A 16,153-nucleotide genomic window follows, 5' to 3' on the forward strand; every position below is an offset into this window, starting at 1 on the left:
GTCTCTCTCTCTCTCTCTCTCTCTCTCTCTCTCTCTCTCTCTCTCTCTCTCTCTCTCTCTCTCTCTCTCTCTCTATATATATATATATATATATATATATATATATATATATATTATATATATATATATATATCCCTCTATCCATGTGTGTTCCTCTCTCTCTGTTTCTCTCTCTCTCCCTTTCCCTCTCTCTCTATGTCCCCCCCTCTCTGTTTCTCCCCCTCCCTCCCCACTCTCTGTTTCTGTTTCTTTCTCTCGATTGCTTATATGTGGGCAGGGGTGTAAAAAGTGCCCAGAAATTATACCTAAGTGAAAGTATGGGTACCGCATTTTAAATGTAAGGAGTAAAAAGTGTGTTTTTTTTCTCTGAAATGTAATTGAGTAAAAGTACAAGCATACAAACCTAATAATACTAGAGTAAAGTACAAATCCCCAAAAAAAAGCCGCTAGAGGTCGGCAAAGTGGCGCGTCACAAATCGTCCTCAAGAGGACCCACATGGATGTTAAGATAATTAATGTTGTGTTTCTTTTTCAAATGTGGCCAAGAGTAAAGACCTTAACCCTATCAAAACAGCAGTCAAAGTGTATATTTTCATTTTACCAATGTTTTTAAGATTTACCGAAAATAGGGCGGCTGAGTGGCACAGTGGGCAAGGCGCTCGCCACTAACACAGGATATGCTGGTATCGAGCCCAGCTCTCGGCGTTGCTACCGGCTTGGCCGGCCGTCATACTAACACAATTGGCAGTGTTAGAGGGTGGGAAAGCCGGTGGGTGGGGATTGGACGTTGTGGACAGCGACTCCTACAGGTCGGTTGGGTGACGCCAGTACGGCGGAAACAGGAAGTAGCGGGGGCAGCGTGAGCCTCCCACGCGTTACTCCTCGCCACTTCTATCCTCACTACAGCCGACCAGTGGGAGGGATAGTCTAGCAACGTTCAAGACAGGGGAGGGAAGAATTGGAAATACGAAATTGGGATGGGAGAAAAATAGAAAATAAGGAGAAAAAGTGGATATAAATTATTTTTTTACCGAAAATAAGAATTTATCGAAAAAATGCTAATTATATCTCTTTTATCGTAAAACCGCGAGAACATTTTATTAAAATGGATTATAATTTATTACTGTATCTACAAATCCTTCTGTTTAATCATCTTCCCTTTATTTATTTGCTTAGATTTTGTATTATTTTGTACACTTGATCTCAAGAAGGTGGTGAATGAGCTCAGTGAGCGAGCTCGGTTCCAGCACAATTGTAACATGGTGTTATTCACTGGCAAAGATGCAAAAAAGATTCATAATTTATATTCTCCTTTGTTTCATCACAATTTACTCAAGCCTAGTAACAGACACAATATTTCTGACACTTGGAATACATACCCCCAGGTCCCTAGATGTCCCTAGATACCAAGAACATGAAAATTTACCTTGTAGAAGTGGAGCAATCTTCCATTTACTTGGGCGTGTACCTTTAGGCGAAATTTCTAAAACAGCTTAACAGGTTAAGTATTGTAACGAAGTACAATTACTCAAGTACTTTACACCCCTGTATGTGGGTATATGAGTAGAAAAGTGTATCTCTGTTTCTGTTTCATGCAGAAGTCGCTCTCTCTCTCCCTCTCCCTCTAGCTATGGATGGAGACAGAGGAGAGTGCTGTTCGTAGCTGTCCTCTCTGTCAGCTGACCTTCCCCACCGGTTACCCTGACGACGCCCTCATCAAACACATCGACTCACACCTGGAGAACAGCAAGATCTAACATTTCTACATTAGGACTATCTGACTCGGGGCAGTCCACACCTTGTTGTGTCATGTTTTCTACGTTGTTGATACCTGGGAAAGCAGAGAGGGAACAGAGAGAAAACAACAAGATAGAAGCTTGTTTGTATTAGAGATAGTATAGAGATAGCAGCTTAGTTCAAAGACAGCTCTGTTCTATCAGAGATAGTATAGAGACAGATGCTTGGTTCAAAGACAGATCTGTTCTATCAGAGATAGTATAGAGTAGAGAGAGATGCAATCTTAGTTTAAATATGGGATGGGAACAGATAGGACATGGAACTAAGATTGTCAACGAGCAGGTGTGAATCCAGCTAACTGCAACACAAGGACATCCCAGATTTTACATTTTTGTATTTGGATTCAGGGCACTACAATCTATCACCATCTTACCTGCAATGGAATTAAGAATTTATTTCTTGGTATCACCCTCTGAGACACACATACATGTAGACATTAATATCTTCCTCTGAGACACATACATGTAGACATTAATATCTCTCTGAGACAGACGTACATGTAGACATTACTATCTCTCTCTGAGACACACATACATGTAGATATTAATATCTCTTTGAGACACACATACATGTAGACATTACTATCTCTCTCTGAGACACACATACATGTAGAAATTACTATCTCTCTGAGACACATACATGTAGAGTCAACATTACTATCTCTCTCTGAGACACACATATATGTAGACATTACTATCTCTCTCTGAGACACACATACATGTAGACATTACTATCTCTCTCTGAGACACACATACATGTATACATTGCTATCTCTCTCTGAGACACACATATGTAGACATTACTATCTCTCTCTGAGACACACATACATGTATACATGAATATATCTCTCTGAGACACACATACATGTATACATTACTATCTCTCTCTGAGACACACATATATGTAGACATTAATATCTCTCTCTGAGACACACATACATGTAGATATTAATATCTCTCTCTGAGACACACATACATGTAGACATTACTATCTCTCTCTGAGACACACATACATGTAGATATTAATATCTCTCTCTGAGACACACATACATGTAGATATTACTATCTCTCTGAGACACACATACATGTATACATTAATATATCTCTCTGAGACACACATACATGTAGACATTACTATCTCTCTGAGACACACATACATGTAGACATTACTATGTCTCTGAGACACACATACATGTAGACATTACTATCTATCTGAGACACACATACTACATGTAGACATTACTATCTCTCTGAGACACACATACATGTAGACATTTCACCAAAGGGATCAACTCACTTTGCAGCGTCCTGGAGCAGAATGGGATCTAATGACATTGAACCAGATAGGGAGTTCACTGAGGACATCACTGAGGACACTTGAACAGGGATTGGACACGGTCATTGTTGTGGGGAATCAAACCTGCCACCTGACAGTATAGCCTCTCTAAACAGGCCACAGGCTTTGATGCAGGCACTCCAGCAGAGGAAGAAACAGCAATGGGAGGAGATTCTTGTACATAGAATGGGTTGTTTTAACAGCAGGGTATTCTAGAACAGAGAATGGGTTGTTTTAAGCAGGAGATTCTAGAACAGAGAGTGGGTTGTTTTAACAGCAGGAGATTCTAGAACAGATAATGGGTTGTTTTAACAATGCAAGTCTAGAATAGAGAATGGGTTGTTTTAGCAGGAGATTCTAGAACAGAGAATGGGTTGTTTTAGCAGGAGATTCTAGAATAGAGATTGGGTTGTTTTAGCAGGAGATTCCAGAATAGAGAATGGGTTGGTTTTTCTACGTGGATCTGAGAGCTCAGCCAGACTAGATACAGATACGGTAACTGATCTGAAAACCAGGGTTCCTCTGTGACAAGGACACAGACAGAAGGTCAGATAGAATCATGGGAGCGCTAATCTGTCAACACCAAGACAACGAATGCGAAACTTATCTCGGATCAGCACAAGGTTTTAATTGCATGAAGCAAAAACGGATTATTTGTTAAAGAGGACAGACTGAACCGGAATCAGTTTATCTTTACCAAGCTTTTAACTGTTAACATTACAAGGATGAAAGCCAAACTGACCACAGATCAGATTCTGATGAAGCAAAAAAAAAAAAAAAAAAACATTCACTGATTCCATGGAACTGAGATTCATTATGGCTGGTCGAAGATCAGCTCTTCTCTTCCAAATCCTCCAGACCCTCACAGATGTTAGCTGACCAGGGATCAGATGCCCCTACCCCTTCCCCTTCTCATCCATTAAAGTTAGTCAAACTGTTGGCCTCAGCTGCTAGTGCATTCATGTGCATGTTGGGACAGACTTTTCTCCGCGTCGCGTTCCCAAACACATTCTTTTGGAGGAACAAACATGGAGGTCATGAAGCTCTGATTTGGTTCATTTGTTTTTTTTTATTGGTATTTCAGGACATCAAACCACGTGAAACATTCGGTTGACGGTTCACCAACACCATTATTATACATGGTTTCTTAACCCTTTCACCACCACACTACAAAATGGTTAACCCTTTCACTGCCACATGACAAAGGGTTAACCCTTTCACTACCACACTACAGAATGTTAACCCTTTCACTACCACACTACAGAAGGATAACCCTTTCACTACCACACTACAGAAGGTTAACCCTTTCACTACCACACTACAGAAGGATAACCCTTTCACTACCACACTACAGAAGGTTAACGCTTTCACTACCACACTACAGAAGGTTAACACTTTCACTACCACACTACAGAAGGTTAACCTTTCACTACCACACTACAGAAGGTTAACCTTTCACTGCCACACTACAGACGGTTAACCGCCTGTAGTGTGGTAGTGAAAGGTTAACCTTCTGTGCAGGTAGAGCAGTCGTCTGGTAATCCGGAGGTTCCTGGTTCGATTCGAGTATCCTTGAGCAAGACACTTAACCCCAAACTGCTGTACTCCGGTTGGCACCGTGCATGGTTGCCTCCGCCATCGGTGTATGAATGTGTGGGTGAATGGGTAAAATGTGAGGAACAAATTGTAAAGCACTTTGGATAAAAGCGCTATATAAATGCACCATTTATAATTTATTTATTTATACCTGATGAGTTTGAGTCTTACTCCTCTTGTTTCTGTCTTTGGGAGAGAGTAGCTCATGTTCACAGATAATGATTGAACTTTCCTAGGCCATGAAAATAACATGTTCTTACATTCTTAATTTGGGCGTTGTTCCCCTTTCATTATTTACTGCCAGTGTAGCTGCTGGTTAAAGGTGCTATAGATAACATTCAGCCACTAGATGTCGCATCATCATTTATCCAATCAGATGCATTCCACATGGGGAAATGGGAAGTAGGGAGGGGATACATGCCTGCAACATGTAAACATTTCATCAAATTTTGGACCCGTAAAAAAAGGTTAAATGAACAAATTCATTAATCAATCAGTTTTTTGGGGGGAAAAGCAATAATTTTATTCTGCACCTTTCTAAAAGCTCTGTGGATGTATTATATATATAAAAAAATATGTATAAACATAAAATGTTATCTATAGCACCTTTAATGTGATTACGTCACAACTTAGGGCAATTGGTGAACCATCGAGATCAACTGATCTCTCTGACATAGAAGAGCGTTCAGGTGGCACTTATGGTGGAACTCATATATCCCATAATGTCCAACACCACATGAATGCACAATAAGCCGCCTCCTTCCCGACATGACGAGAGGAATCATGCTCCATGGTTTCTACTGGTTTCTGACCTGATTCTCTCCGTCTTACCTCCGTGGAGAAAACACATTGTATTGTCTTTGTATAGCTTTTCACTTTTTATATTTTACACCATCTGGGTGTTTTTTTACGGAGCCAGGGAGAAAATATATATAGGGCCTACAGTATTGAAGCCACGTTTTTACTACATTGATCGTTGGAAATGCTACAACGTACAGGGTAGTAGGGTGTCGCTTTCTGTTTCCGACATTATCGTTTTGAAAAGGGCTCCAGACCAAGTGTCAACTGAGAGAGAAATGTATGTAGGTCAAAAATGTCTATGTTTAAAAAGCCTGTGTTTACCACAGACTGGGACAATCAGCCTATAGAATCCCCTGCCAATGTGATTTTCCTGCGTGGACAGTCTGGAGAGGATTAGACCAGTACCACAAAGGGTTAACAATCACATTATTCTACATCCCGTTAGCCCTGAGTGGGAATAGCTGAACTGTGTCTCCTCCTGGTGGTGAGAAAATGACTTACAACAACAACACAGAACTACGGTAGAGGGGTGCAGAAGCAGCCAGGCTCTGGAAAGCAGCCACTAGGAGGAGGCACAGACCTACAGTAGAAGCACCATAGAAGGAGATTGATTGATTGATTGAAAACTTTATTAACAGATTGTAGAATGGGTACAGTACAGTACAGCTCAATACATACAATTGTTAAGGGGATGCAGACCAGAGAAAGACTTTCGTCTTGTTTACATCAGGGTCCCCCATTTTCAATTAATCGTAACATATATGACATACATGACATACAGATAGACAGTACTGCTACATCTATACATTTATGACATATCAGATTTGCAATTACAGTACTGTTTGTGATACCAAAAGAGTACAAAAAAAAAAAAAAAATGACAACGGTTGCTATGTATCCCACAGTCCTTTGCATTTATGAGGAAGTGTTCCTCTATATAGGCCCAGAGTCATGGCTGGAATGAATGACATCAAAATGTAAAACGTCAATATGCGTAATGGATACGAGCTAGCTACTGTAGAACTGCTAGTAGAAAAACAAGCAATGGAACTCGTTTTTACAATTCAATTCATTTGAGTGGTTACAGGAACCGTGACAATAGATCTATCACCTGCTTGCACAGGTTAAGCCAAGGTTGGCCACTAGCACCCGGTCCCGATCACACTGGTCCCATTAATTTGTTTACATTTGAAAGCTTCCTGTATTATGATGCTAACTTATCTCCTTCTCATGGTGCTTCTAGGAACAGACCTGTATTTAGGGCCCGTATTTATCATCAGTACTACTGATCTAAGATCAGGTCACATTTAACATAATATACACCTCACTATATGAGTACAGTATGATCTCAAATCAGCACCCCTACTTTAAGATGCAGATCAGCCTTCTACTACTCTAAGGTGCTTGATAAATACAGGCCCTGATCTCAAATCAGCCTCTTACTCTAAGATGCTTGATAAATACAGGCCCTGATCTCAAATCAGCCTCTTACTCTAAGATGCTTGATAAATACAGGCCCTGATCTCAAATCAGCCTCTTACTCTAAGATGCTTGATAAATACAGGCCCTGATCTCAGATCAGCCTCCTAATTTAAGATGCTTGATAAATCTTGTTGTCCTTGTCCCCTATATCACACGGTCCTTGCAGGTTGGCCAAGCTGCAAAGATGGAACTTTGTCATAACTTTCACCTAATAAGTTGTTCATACAATATATATATATATATATATATATATATATATATATATATATATATATATATATATATATATATATATATATATATATATATATATATATATATATATATATATATATATATATATATATATATATATATATATATATATATATATATATATATATATATAATATATATATATATATATATTGTATATATATTGTATGAACAACTTATTAGGTGAAAGTTATATATATATATACATATATATATATATATATATATATATATATATATATATACAAATAGAGATGGAAATGTTTTCTTTTCTTCTTTTTCAACCTTCGAACATATAACCTTGAAACTTTGCGGCTTGGCCACCAACTGTATGGATGTTATTCCCCCCTGTATGAATGTTATTCCCTTCTGTATGAGTGTTATTCCCTCCTGTATGAGTGTTATTCCCTCCTGTATGAGTTATTTCTTCCTGTATGAGTGTTATTCCCTCCTGTATGAGTTATTTCTTCCTGTACGAGTGTTATTCCCTCCTGTATGAGTTATTTCTTCCTGTACGAGTGTTATTCCCTCCTGTATGAGTGTTATTCCCTCCTGTATGAGTTATTTCTTCCTGTACGAGTGTTATTCCCTCCTGTATGAGTGTTATTCCCTCCTGTATGAGTTATTTCTTTCTGTACGAGTGTTATTCCCTCCTGTATGAGTTATTTCTTCCTGTACGAGTGTTATTCCCTCCTGTATGAGTGTTATTCCCTCCTGTATGAGTTATTTCTTCTTGTACGAGTGTTATTCCCTCCTGTACGAGTGTTATTCCCTGGAAGTGCCGATGCGACCTGCAACCTCAATGTAATACTTTTCAATAAAGAGAGTTCTCCGTACCCTTGTACATACTGTAATGTATATATACGTACATGTATGTACAGTATTTAACTAACTTTATTAGATTAGGGCTATGGAAGCAGGGGCCTGGATGTCCCAGAATACTCTGTCTAAAATGTCTCCTGTCTTTGGCTAGATTCACACAGATGCAGATAATGTAATGGTGTGTTCAGACCTGTTTAATAAAGGGGCAGAAATGAAAGTGTTCGGTCGGTCCTCGTCAACTCACAAAGTCGGAAAATGTATCACTTGACCAACTCATATTTACAAAATGACAGCTAGTTGGGTCAGAAGTCAGGACCACTCTGATCCAAGGCAGCAGATTCATCCCAAATGATTCAACCTTTCTTTCTTGATGCCGGGGGTTTGATCAACTTTTAGGAATCCCAGCATGTCAACATCATATTTCTGATGATGTCTCATGATACTCCATGTTCATAATAAAGTATGTTTGTGCCACAAAAGGTGAAAATTCACTGATACGTCACAACTCAAGAGCTTGCCTAAGTTTATCACTTGATTGGCCATTCAAGGGCAACTTCCTGGACTTGGAAATTTCGGACTTCACCAAGTGACGAGGACCAGCTGAACTCACCTTAATTCCTGCCCCTTTATTACACAGGTCGGATCTTTCATTGGCTGTTTGAACAGGAAATGACACAGGTCTGAGTTTCCATTGGCTGTTTAAACAGGAACTCAGACTCCCAGTGGTTTCTCTGGTTTCACTTGTAATTTCAATCCGTTCCAATACGACAAGACATGAAAAGAGGAAGAGCAGGAAAAAGGAATGCAGCCACCTGGTAATCAAAGGGTTGCTGGTTCGATCCCCAGTAGCCTACTGACAGTGCCAATATTGCCCAAGTGCCCCTGAACATGGCACTTTTACCCCCCATGTATACGCTCCAAGGACAGGGATTGAGAAGAAGCTAAAATACTGTGATACAACACAACAGGCAGTTGCTTGGAATATGTCATTGAGGTTGTATCCGTCCTTGTAAAAATGACCCATACATATACATACATAAATATACATATACATACATAGGCGGCTTAAAGGTTCAGGGCCGTTTCAAGACCAAATATGGGCCCTTATCTTATCCTAACACATTCGACAACATACCCCTCTGATGCACAAATTCACTCTCTGACCTAAATGTGTAACTGATCTCAGGAGATCCTCTCTCTCTCTCTCTCTCTCTCGCATAATGCGAATGAAACAGCAAATTATAAGGTTCCTGGATGCTGCATTATTACAGTATAACTCACCCAGAATCACAATAGGAAGCCAATGAGAATACAATGTTTTAGCTGAATTTGTGCATCAGGTGGTAAGCTAGCTACTGTGCCAAACTCACCACAACACCGCTCAACTAGACCCTGGATATTTCCATGACTTGGTTTATGTCAGGAGCAAGGTTTCCTCTACAAGGTGAAAAACATTGCCGGTGAACATCTTTCTTTGTTGGTGATGTGCATTTCCATCGTGCATCGGTTATCCATATTGGCACAGTGTGCGCATTCGCTTTGTCAATCCAAGGCCGTTTAAATTGAAACGGGTGAATCCTGGCTAAGACCGCCTATGTACAGTTCACACATATACACACACACACACACACATATGTATATATACATACTGTACACATATATACATGTGTATGTATATAGTATATATACACACAGTAATGGGATCTCATAACATTAGATATTTATGATCACCAAAGAGTTCAGCATCTATTGTTTATTGTTGTTGTTTATTGTTTAAAAGGATCGCCATTAGCTGCCACCTAAGTGGCGAGCTAGTCTTCCTGGGGTCCACACAGAAAGACAACACAAAACATAACAATACATGAGATACATATGACAATCACAATTCACTTAATTAACAATGATAATCTAAAAACAGTAAAACATTGTAGACATCGTTATAAACAGAATCAGAATATTTTCAGAAAAGGTTATTACATTCATAGGTAGACAAACATGAATATTTTCAGAAAAGGTTATTACATTCATGAGTAAATATTTCATTATTACATTCCTACAGTAGTATTGTGGCTGTGAAGAACCAGCCTATGTCAGCCTGTTTGAATTTGTTCATTGTTATAATGTTTGCGTCGTGTGCAGAAATACCAGAAGTTGCCAAGGAAGGAACAAAAAGTTTGTGTTTATTTAGATTTTTGTCTAATGCAGCTCTTGTGTTCAGAGCCACTGACGGCACGGTCAGGTTTGCTATGTGGGTCAGTTCCAAAGGTTCACAGAGGCTCTTCCTCGCGTCTCATCCTCGCTTCCTCAGTGAAACGCCAAACGAGAGGCGAGCGAGGAAAACCTCTGGCTTAAATATGGCGACAATCTTTCCAGTTTCACGGAGGATGAGTTGAAGGAAGGACAGAGCAAGGGGCGTGATGGCAACCATTTGGCATAGCAGGGTATTGGTGCCAACATGGCCGACACTTGCTTGTTGTCACTTGTTGGCCAAGCTGTGAAGTCTGTGTCATATTAAATATGGATCAGTGTGAAATATGGACTGTTGTCAAGGTAACACACTGCCATCAAAATGATAGGAAATCAACAAAATAATATTACCGTTCAATCTAGCTAACTAACAGTTTCAATGTTAACCATATTACCACGCTAGCTAAGACATGACAGCCTACCCTATCTGCTTTAGTGTGTTTGTCTCTGAACGGGTTGTCTATCAAGATCAGGGTATGTTTTAATATTTCTCCACATTTCTTTGTTTATATGAGATTTCTCCATATTATGGTCGTTTATAAATGTGAAATAAAGTTTTATATATTCAGATATTTCATGCCGATATGTATTTAATACGACACCGGAACTCGTAATTGTCACCTAAAATGTTATTTATACACATAACCCGAACCTAAAAAAGAGGAATACAAGATTTGTTTTTTGTCATCGAGTTGTGACTTTACGACTTGGCCAACAAGTGATAGTTGTCTCTCTGCCTGTCATCAGGTGTTGTCATGGTTACCACGCTGTTACCTCACTGTGCATACACAACAATACAAAACGGAAGCTTCTAGGTGTTTCCCTTTAATACGTTGGGCTGTTGGAACCATTGAATTGGTTTAAAGGGGAATGCCACCCATTTTAAGATTTTACATATTACTCTATTATGAGCGTATAAATGTATTATAGACCTACTCTGTTGTACAGAAAGATGTTAGAGTATCCTGTACAGTACCTCACAAGGAATTCCTTTGTACTGTATGTTCACATTCAGGGATTTGACATGTAAATATATAAACGTTCACTGCATCAGAAAACATTGGTCTACGTTTCTCAAATAAATCTTTGCAAGCCCATGTGCTCGACAAACCTCGACAGAACCTTAATCATTATGAATGCATTTCAATGAGCAGATGACTAAATTCACTTCCATACTGTATATCAAAACAAGAAAACTGAGTAATCATTCATAATTCTGTAATTACATTAATGTATTCTGCCTGTTGTTTTGACTCTTCATAGTCTATTCCGTCTGCTATATTGAATACTTTGGTTCTTAGTGGTATTTCTATAGTGAAGTTTTAACATTGAAGTGGACAGGCACCTCCATATCCGTACACGTCAGTCAGAATGAAGATGGTTCAAGTTAGCTGTTAGCAAGCTAGTTAACTAGAAAACTTAAAACATAATAATACAAACAGCTATAGTGTCACACCATCCCACAATTGTCCCATTCTTGCTGCTGATGTCTCTTATTGCCTATATCCACTTTTCTCTTCTTAAAGGCTCAGTTCTTTGGTTCGGAAGCTTATGGAAACTTAGTTATGGGTTCTTCAGCCTGTTGGCAGTGCATCCTACCACACAGTATATATTTAGGTGTTTTTCTGATGCTTGTTAGCTGAAATGACAAGGAGGGACAGTCAATGGAGAGTGATTGAATGGGACCTATTTGCGCTCCGTCTCAAATAGGTCAAAGGATGGGGCCATTGTATCAAATCTAGGAGTTTCTTTGCGCTTGTGAACACAGCTGGACTGGTAATCTGGCATACCGGGCATTTTCCCGGTGGGGGAACACACCTTGGGGACGATATAATTTGATTTATAAAAAATTTAATAAAAAGTTTGGTCAATGACCGGCCCATAGAGCAGGGACACCCATTTGTTAATTTTCTATACCGACACTGGGCTGGCCCAATCACATCTCTTACTAAGCCTCACCCCCTCCCTCTCTGTCCTCCGTTTCTCGTGTCAGATCAGATGCTGCACAGAGCCAAAAATCTGTGGATGGATGAGGACGGGTGGAGAAATTACGGGCCAACATTTCTTTTTAAATCTAGAGGCGGATGCCAGTGTCAGGGAATTCCAACAATTCTAGACCTGAATCATGTATCAGTTCATTGTAATCATCTCTCTCTCTCCTTATGTCTATCCAAGCCAGGTTGTGGAGTAGATGCAGGGAGGAACAGGCTCAGGGGTGCAGTCGTAATATCAGAAGTGCCTGTACTCTGTTTAAATGATGGCCCGCACATGTGCATACATGTTCCCTCGCGTGCGCACAGAACAGATGATTATTATGCACATATTATTATTATGTGGTTTGGGGGAATAGTACAGTAGGTACGCATATTTAAGGGGACCGCAAGGATTGTGTACTGGTGGGTGGTGTCCGATTGTGGTGGGCCGGTCTGGGCCAAAAATGCCAGGGCAGATTTTTTTGTCCCAGTCCAGCTTTGCTTGTGAACATAACCATGTGCTAGTTTAACACAGAACTTGATGAACTTTTTGAACTGACAGATGTCACCATCCCGTTAGCAAAGATGTTGTTTCTGTAAACACAAGATTACGTTAGCTAAGTTGTCATTTAAAAACAAACCAAAGGACAGTAATACCGTCTGTCTGTTAGGGTCTCTTATCGGACGATTGTGATTGATCAGTGTGGCCACTGCCATAGCATTGAAAACACTCTTGAAACAAATGTACATTACTAGCCACAAGCACACCGATTAGCTTGTGGCTAGACGTGACCATTGGTTTCAATGAAGGATGTTTAAAAGCCCTCAAAATAAAATGTTTGTTTCAAAATGCAGCAGTTGTAAGGAACTATGTTTCCAAGCTAGCAACTTTCAAGTCTCAAGGGTGTTTCAACGTTAATCGCAGTGACGTTTAAAAATGTAGACCGAGATCCACTTAAGTATACACTGTATATATACACTTATGTACACAACATTTGTTGATTGGGGCAATCTCTGCTAATGGTGAGAAGTCAACATTAGACTGGTACGGTCCTTTAACTTTACGTCCAAAAATAAATAAATAAATAAAAATCAATAAAGCAGACACATTCTACTCTGCTCCTGTATTGGTTTAGTTGTAGACATAGTATTGCCCTGTACCTGTATTCCAATGTGGATTAGTCCATACCTGGAAAATAAAATCTCTGACTCTCTGATGTTATTCATTTTATTTGAAACACGACCAAGCAAATCACACAATTTTGGAACAACGTTTCTCTCTTTTCCTAAAAATTCATTGTTGAAACATCCATAACAAAATACATCATCATATCAACTGAAAGCATGCAGGAAGACAACCCTTTATCTCGAATCTCACATATACAGTACAGGAGGAAGAGGAAGGCTGCAGGACTAGAGGAAGGGCTTAACAGGCAGCCTGCCACCGTTAAGGGGGGGGAGCAAAGAGGGAGGGGGGGTTGATGACACACCAATGTAGAAGAAAGTCAGAAAATAAAATACATGTAGACTTTACAATTCCAAAATACATGGATACCAAGTAATAGACCCATTGGAAAATAATAGTACAACACCGAGTCACCTATCATACACCCCATTCGCCCTAACGCTCTTCAAAATATCCCTCCATGCACAATTCATTCCTCTTTGTTGAGTGAGCTTTTAGATACACTATTCTAATGAACAAGCAATGGGGCTTAAAATATACAGACATTAAAATGGTAAAAAATGCATCATGTCAAGTGACACTACCCCCTTTCACCCCCAGGATTATTTTAACATGCTTGTATCAGGTAAATATACTAGTTTCAGGAACCTAGATTTTGTAGAATAGGAAGCATGGAGCTTGGGAACATCATGCACTGAATGAGACTGAAGCCAGTGTGAACTGGTTTAAACCAGAATAAAGGAGACCGAAGCTAGTGTGAACTGGTCTAAACTAGAATAAAGGAGACCGAAGCCAGTGTGAACTGGTCTAAACCAGAAAAGGAGACCGAAGCCAGTGTGAACTGGTTTAAATGGGAATAATTCAGTCCTCATTTGTTCTCTGGTGGCACCTCCCCTCTCCACATCGACTCCCAACGAGAGGTTCATTAATGCTTTAAATACCCTTCATCTCACTCCCTTCAAATCTATAAATTTAACAGGAGCCTTGTTCCCGTGTTGAGTGGTCACTGGTCCGTACTTTGTTACCATGTGAAGTAGTCACTGGTCTGTACAAGTCCATGGTGGGTAGCAGTGAGTAATTAGGTTTCGTCCTACCATGTTAACCTTTAGGTATGTTACGGCTAGTTTAGCCACTAAGCTACAGCATATTAGCTCAGTTGACCTTGAGGCAGTTGAGATCAACGGCTAGGTGAAAACGCTAAACTGGGCTAGGATAACTGCTCAAATATATGTTAACTATAGCCAGTAAGGTAGCCTGGTTAGCATTGGTTGACCCAATTTAGCCTTAGTGTTAGCTTAGCTAGCTGCGTTTCTACCACAGGTGCAGGTTATCCGTGTGGGCGAAGCCAGGTTCATCTCTCTGGCTCCAGTAGTTGTTGCGGTATAGCCAAACCTCCCTGCCCGCCTCATCCAAGGATTTACTGAGAGCAGGAGAAAAGAAAATCATTACTTCCTACTGTAGTAGCGGGACTACTGCATCATAGCTGGAAAACAGTGAAGATATACATATATAAACTTAGATATTAATAAAAGATATTAACAAATATTAAAACATTTGTAGAAATGTTAGCTGAAGTGCATTGTTCCTGTCAATTCAAATGTTTATCTTTTCTTTTATCAATTGATTGTGACTAGGACCCCCCCCCCCCCCCCCCCATCTTTTTTTTGGTCAAATCAGTTGTGCAATAGTAACTTTTGGTGAGTCGTTTCTATACAATTCACTTATATGACATTTAGGTATACAGGACGACAAGCATTTTTAGTATAGAAATGTGTCAACAGACTAAAGCAGGGAACCACAATATTTTGCATACAAATTATGCAGAATGTAATATCATAACTGTCTATTATTTTTCTTGCAATTGAGCCAATTTTCATTAGGTACGGTTCTGAGGTGTGTGTTCAACAGAATGTAGTATCAAAAACACTCACAAAAAGTATGGGTTACTGAATGCTGAACTGCACTGTTATAATCACTAAGCCATTGTAAGACCTTACCTGTGTCCCTGTATCACTCGTCTCTGCTGCCCTTTGATTAAAAAAAAAACTTCCTTTTTTTGTGTGGCATATTTCAGTTAGTCACAGTAAAAATCACCTAGTAAAGTGAGATAATTGACAATATCAAAACATGCTAGGGCTGTACCGAATAGTTCGAAGCTTCGTTCATAATGTTAACATTCGAATTCTAAATCAACATCCAATTTTTTAATTTTAATTTGCCAAGGTATGGCGAGTGCCATACCTTGCCATACCAAAACGACGCCCCTGCTCTTAGCCTTCCTCAGAATTTGAGCCATGATCTGGTGTGTTGAGCAGGGGATGCTGGGGGACACAACACTCACCTGAAGAATCTTGGAACGTGCTCCTCCCCCTTCTTCTCCATCGCCTTCCTCCTCAACCTCTGTTTCTCCTCTACTTCGTCCTTCATTTTATCAGCCTCCGCTACCTTCGCCTCCTCCAGTATCCTGATGGACCAAGGGAAGAGGAGAGAGATTAATCTACAATATTTTTTTATATATCATCGACCATATTCCCTTCCATTACGTCCGGGTCAGAAATCACCCATTCCACAGTTTAACAAACGCACCTCTAAACATTGTCTTATCAGCATTATAATTTATTCCAGTGGGAATATGAACATGTAACATTGAAGATTTGTA

At 39.7% G+C, this 16,153-nt stretch overlaps 2 protein-coding genes across 10 annotated transcripts in view; one reads left to right on the forward strand and one right to left on the reverse strand.

The window, feature by feature from the left end:
* LOC311240014 (TANK-binding kinase 1-binding protein 1-like) overlaps positions 1-1,768 on the forward strand; it is a gene marked incomplete at its 5' end in the record, with an annotated part of 50,904 nt that extends 49,136 nt beyond the window's left edge. Inside the window, 1 exon segment of the mRNA XM_084328507.1 lies at positions 1,629-1,768. Within this exon segment, the coding sequence (XP_084184633.1) occupies positions 1,629-1,757 (129 nt within the window). The 3' untranslated portion in view covers positions 1,758-1,768.
* An 11,754-nt stretch (positions 1,769-13,522) lies between these two features.
* The window catches only part of LOC311240000 (oxysterol-binding protein-related protein 7-like), a 90,242-nt gene continuing 87,611 nt past the window's right edge, over positions 13,523-16,153 (reverse strand). For all 9 annotated transcript variants that reach the window (XM_084328486.1, XM_084328492.1, XM_084328488.1 and 6 more), the window contains 2 exons: positions 15,836-15,958; positions 13,523-14,914 (listed from right to left, as the gene is read on the reverse strand). In XM_084328486.1, the coding sequence (XP_084184612.1) occupies positions 14,806-14,914; positions 15,836-15,958 (232 nt within the window). In that variant the 3' untranslated portion in view covers positions 13,523-14,805. The remainder of the gene's footprint in view (positions 14,915-15,835; positions 15,959-16,153) is intronic.

The sequence above is a fragment of the Notolepis coatsorum genome (genome assembly GCF_963971535.1).
Source record: "Notolepis coatsorum genome assembly, chromosome: 14".
Taxonomy (NCBI): domain Eukaryota; kingdom Metazoa; phylum Chordata; class Actinopteri; order Aulopiformes; family Paralepididae; genus Notolepis; species Notolepis coatsorum.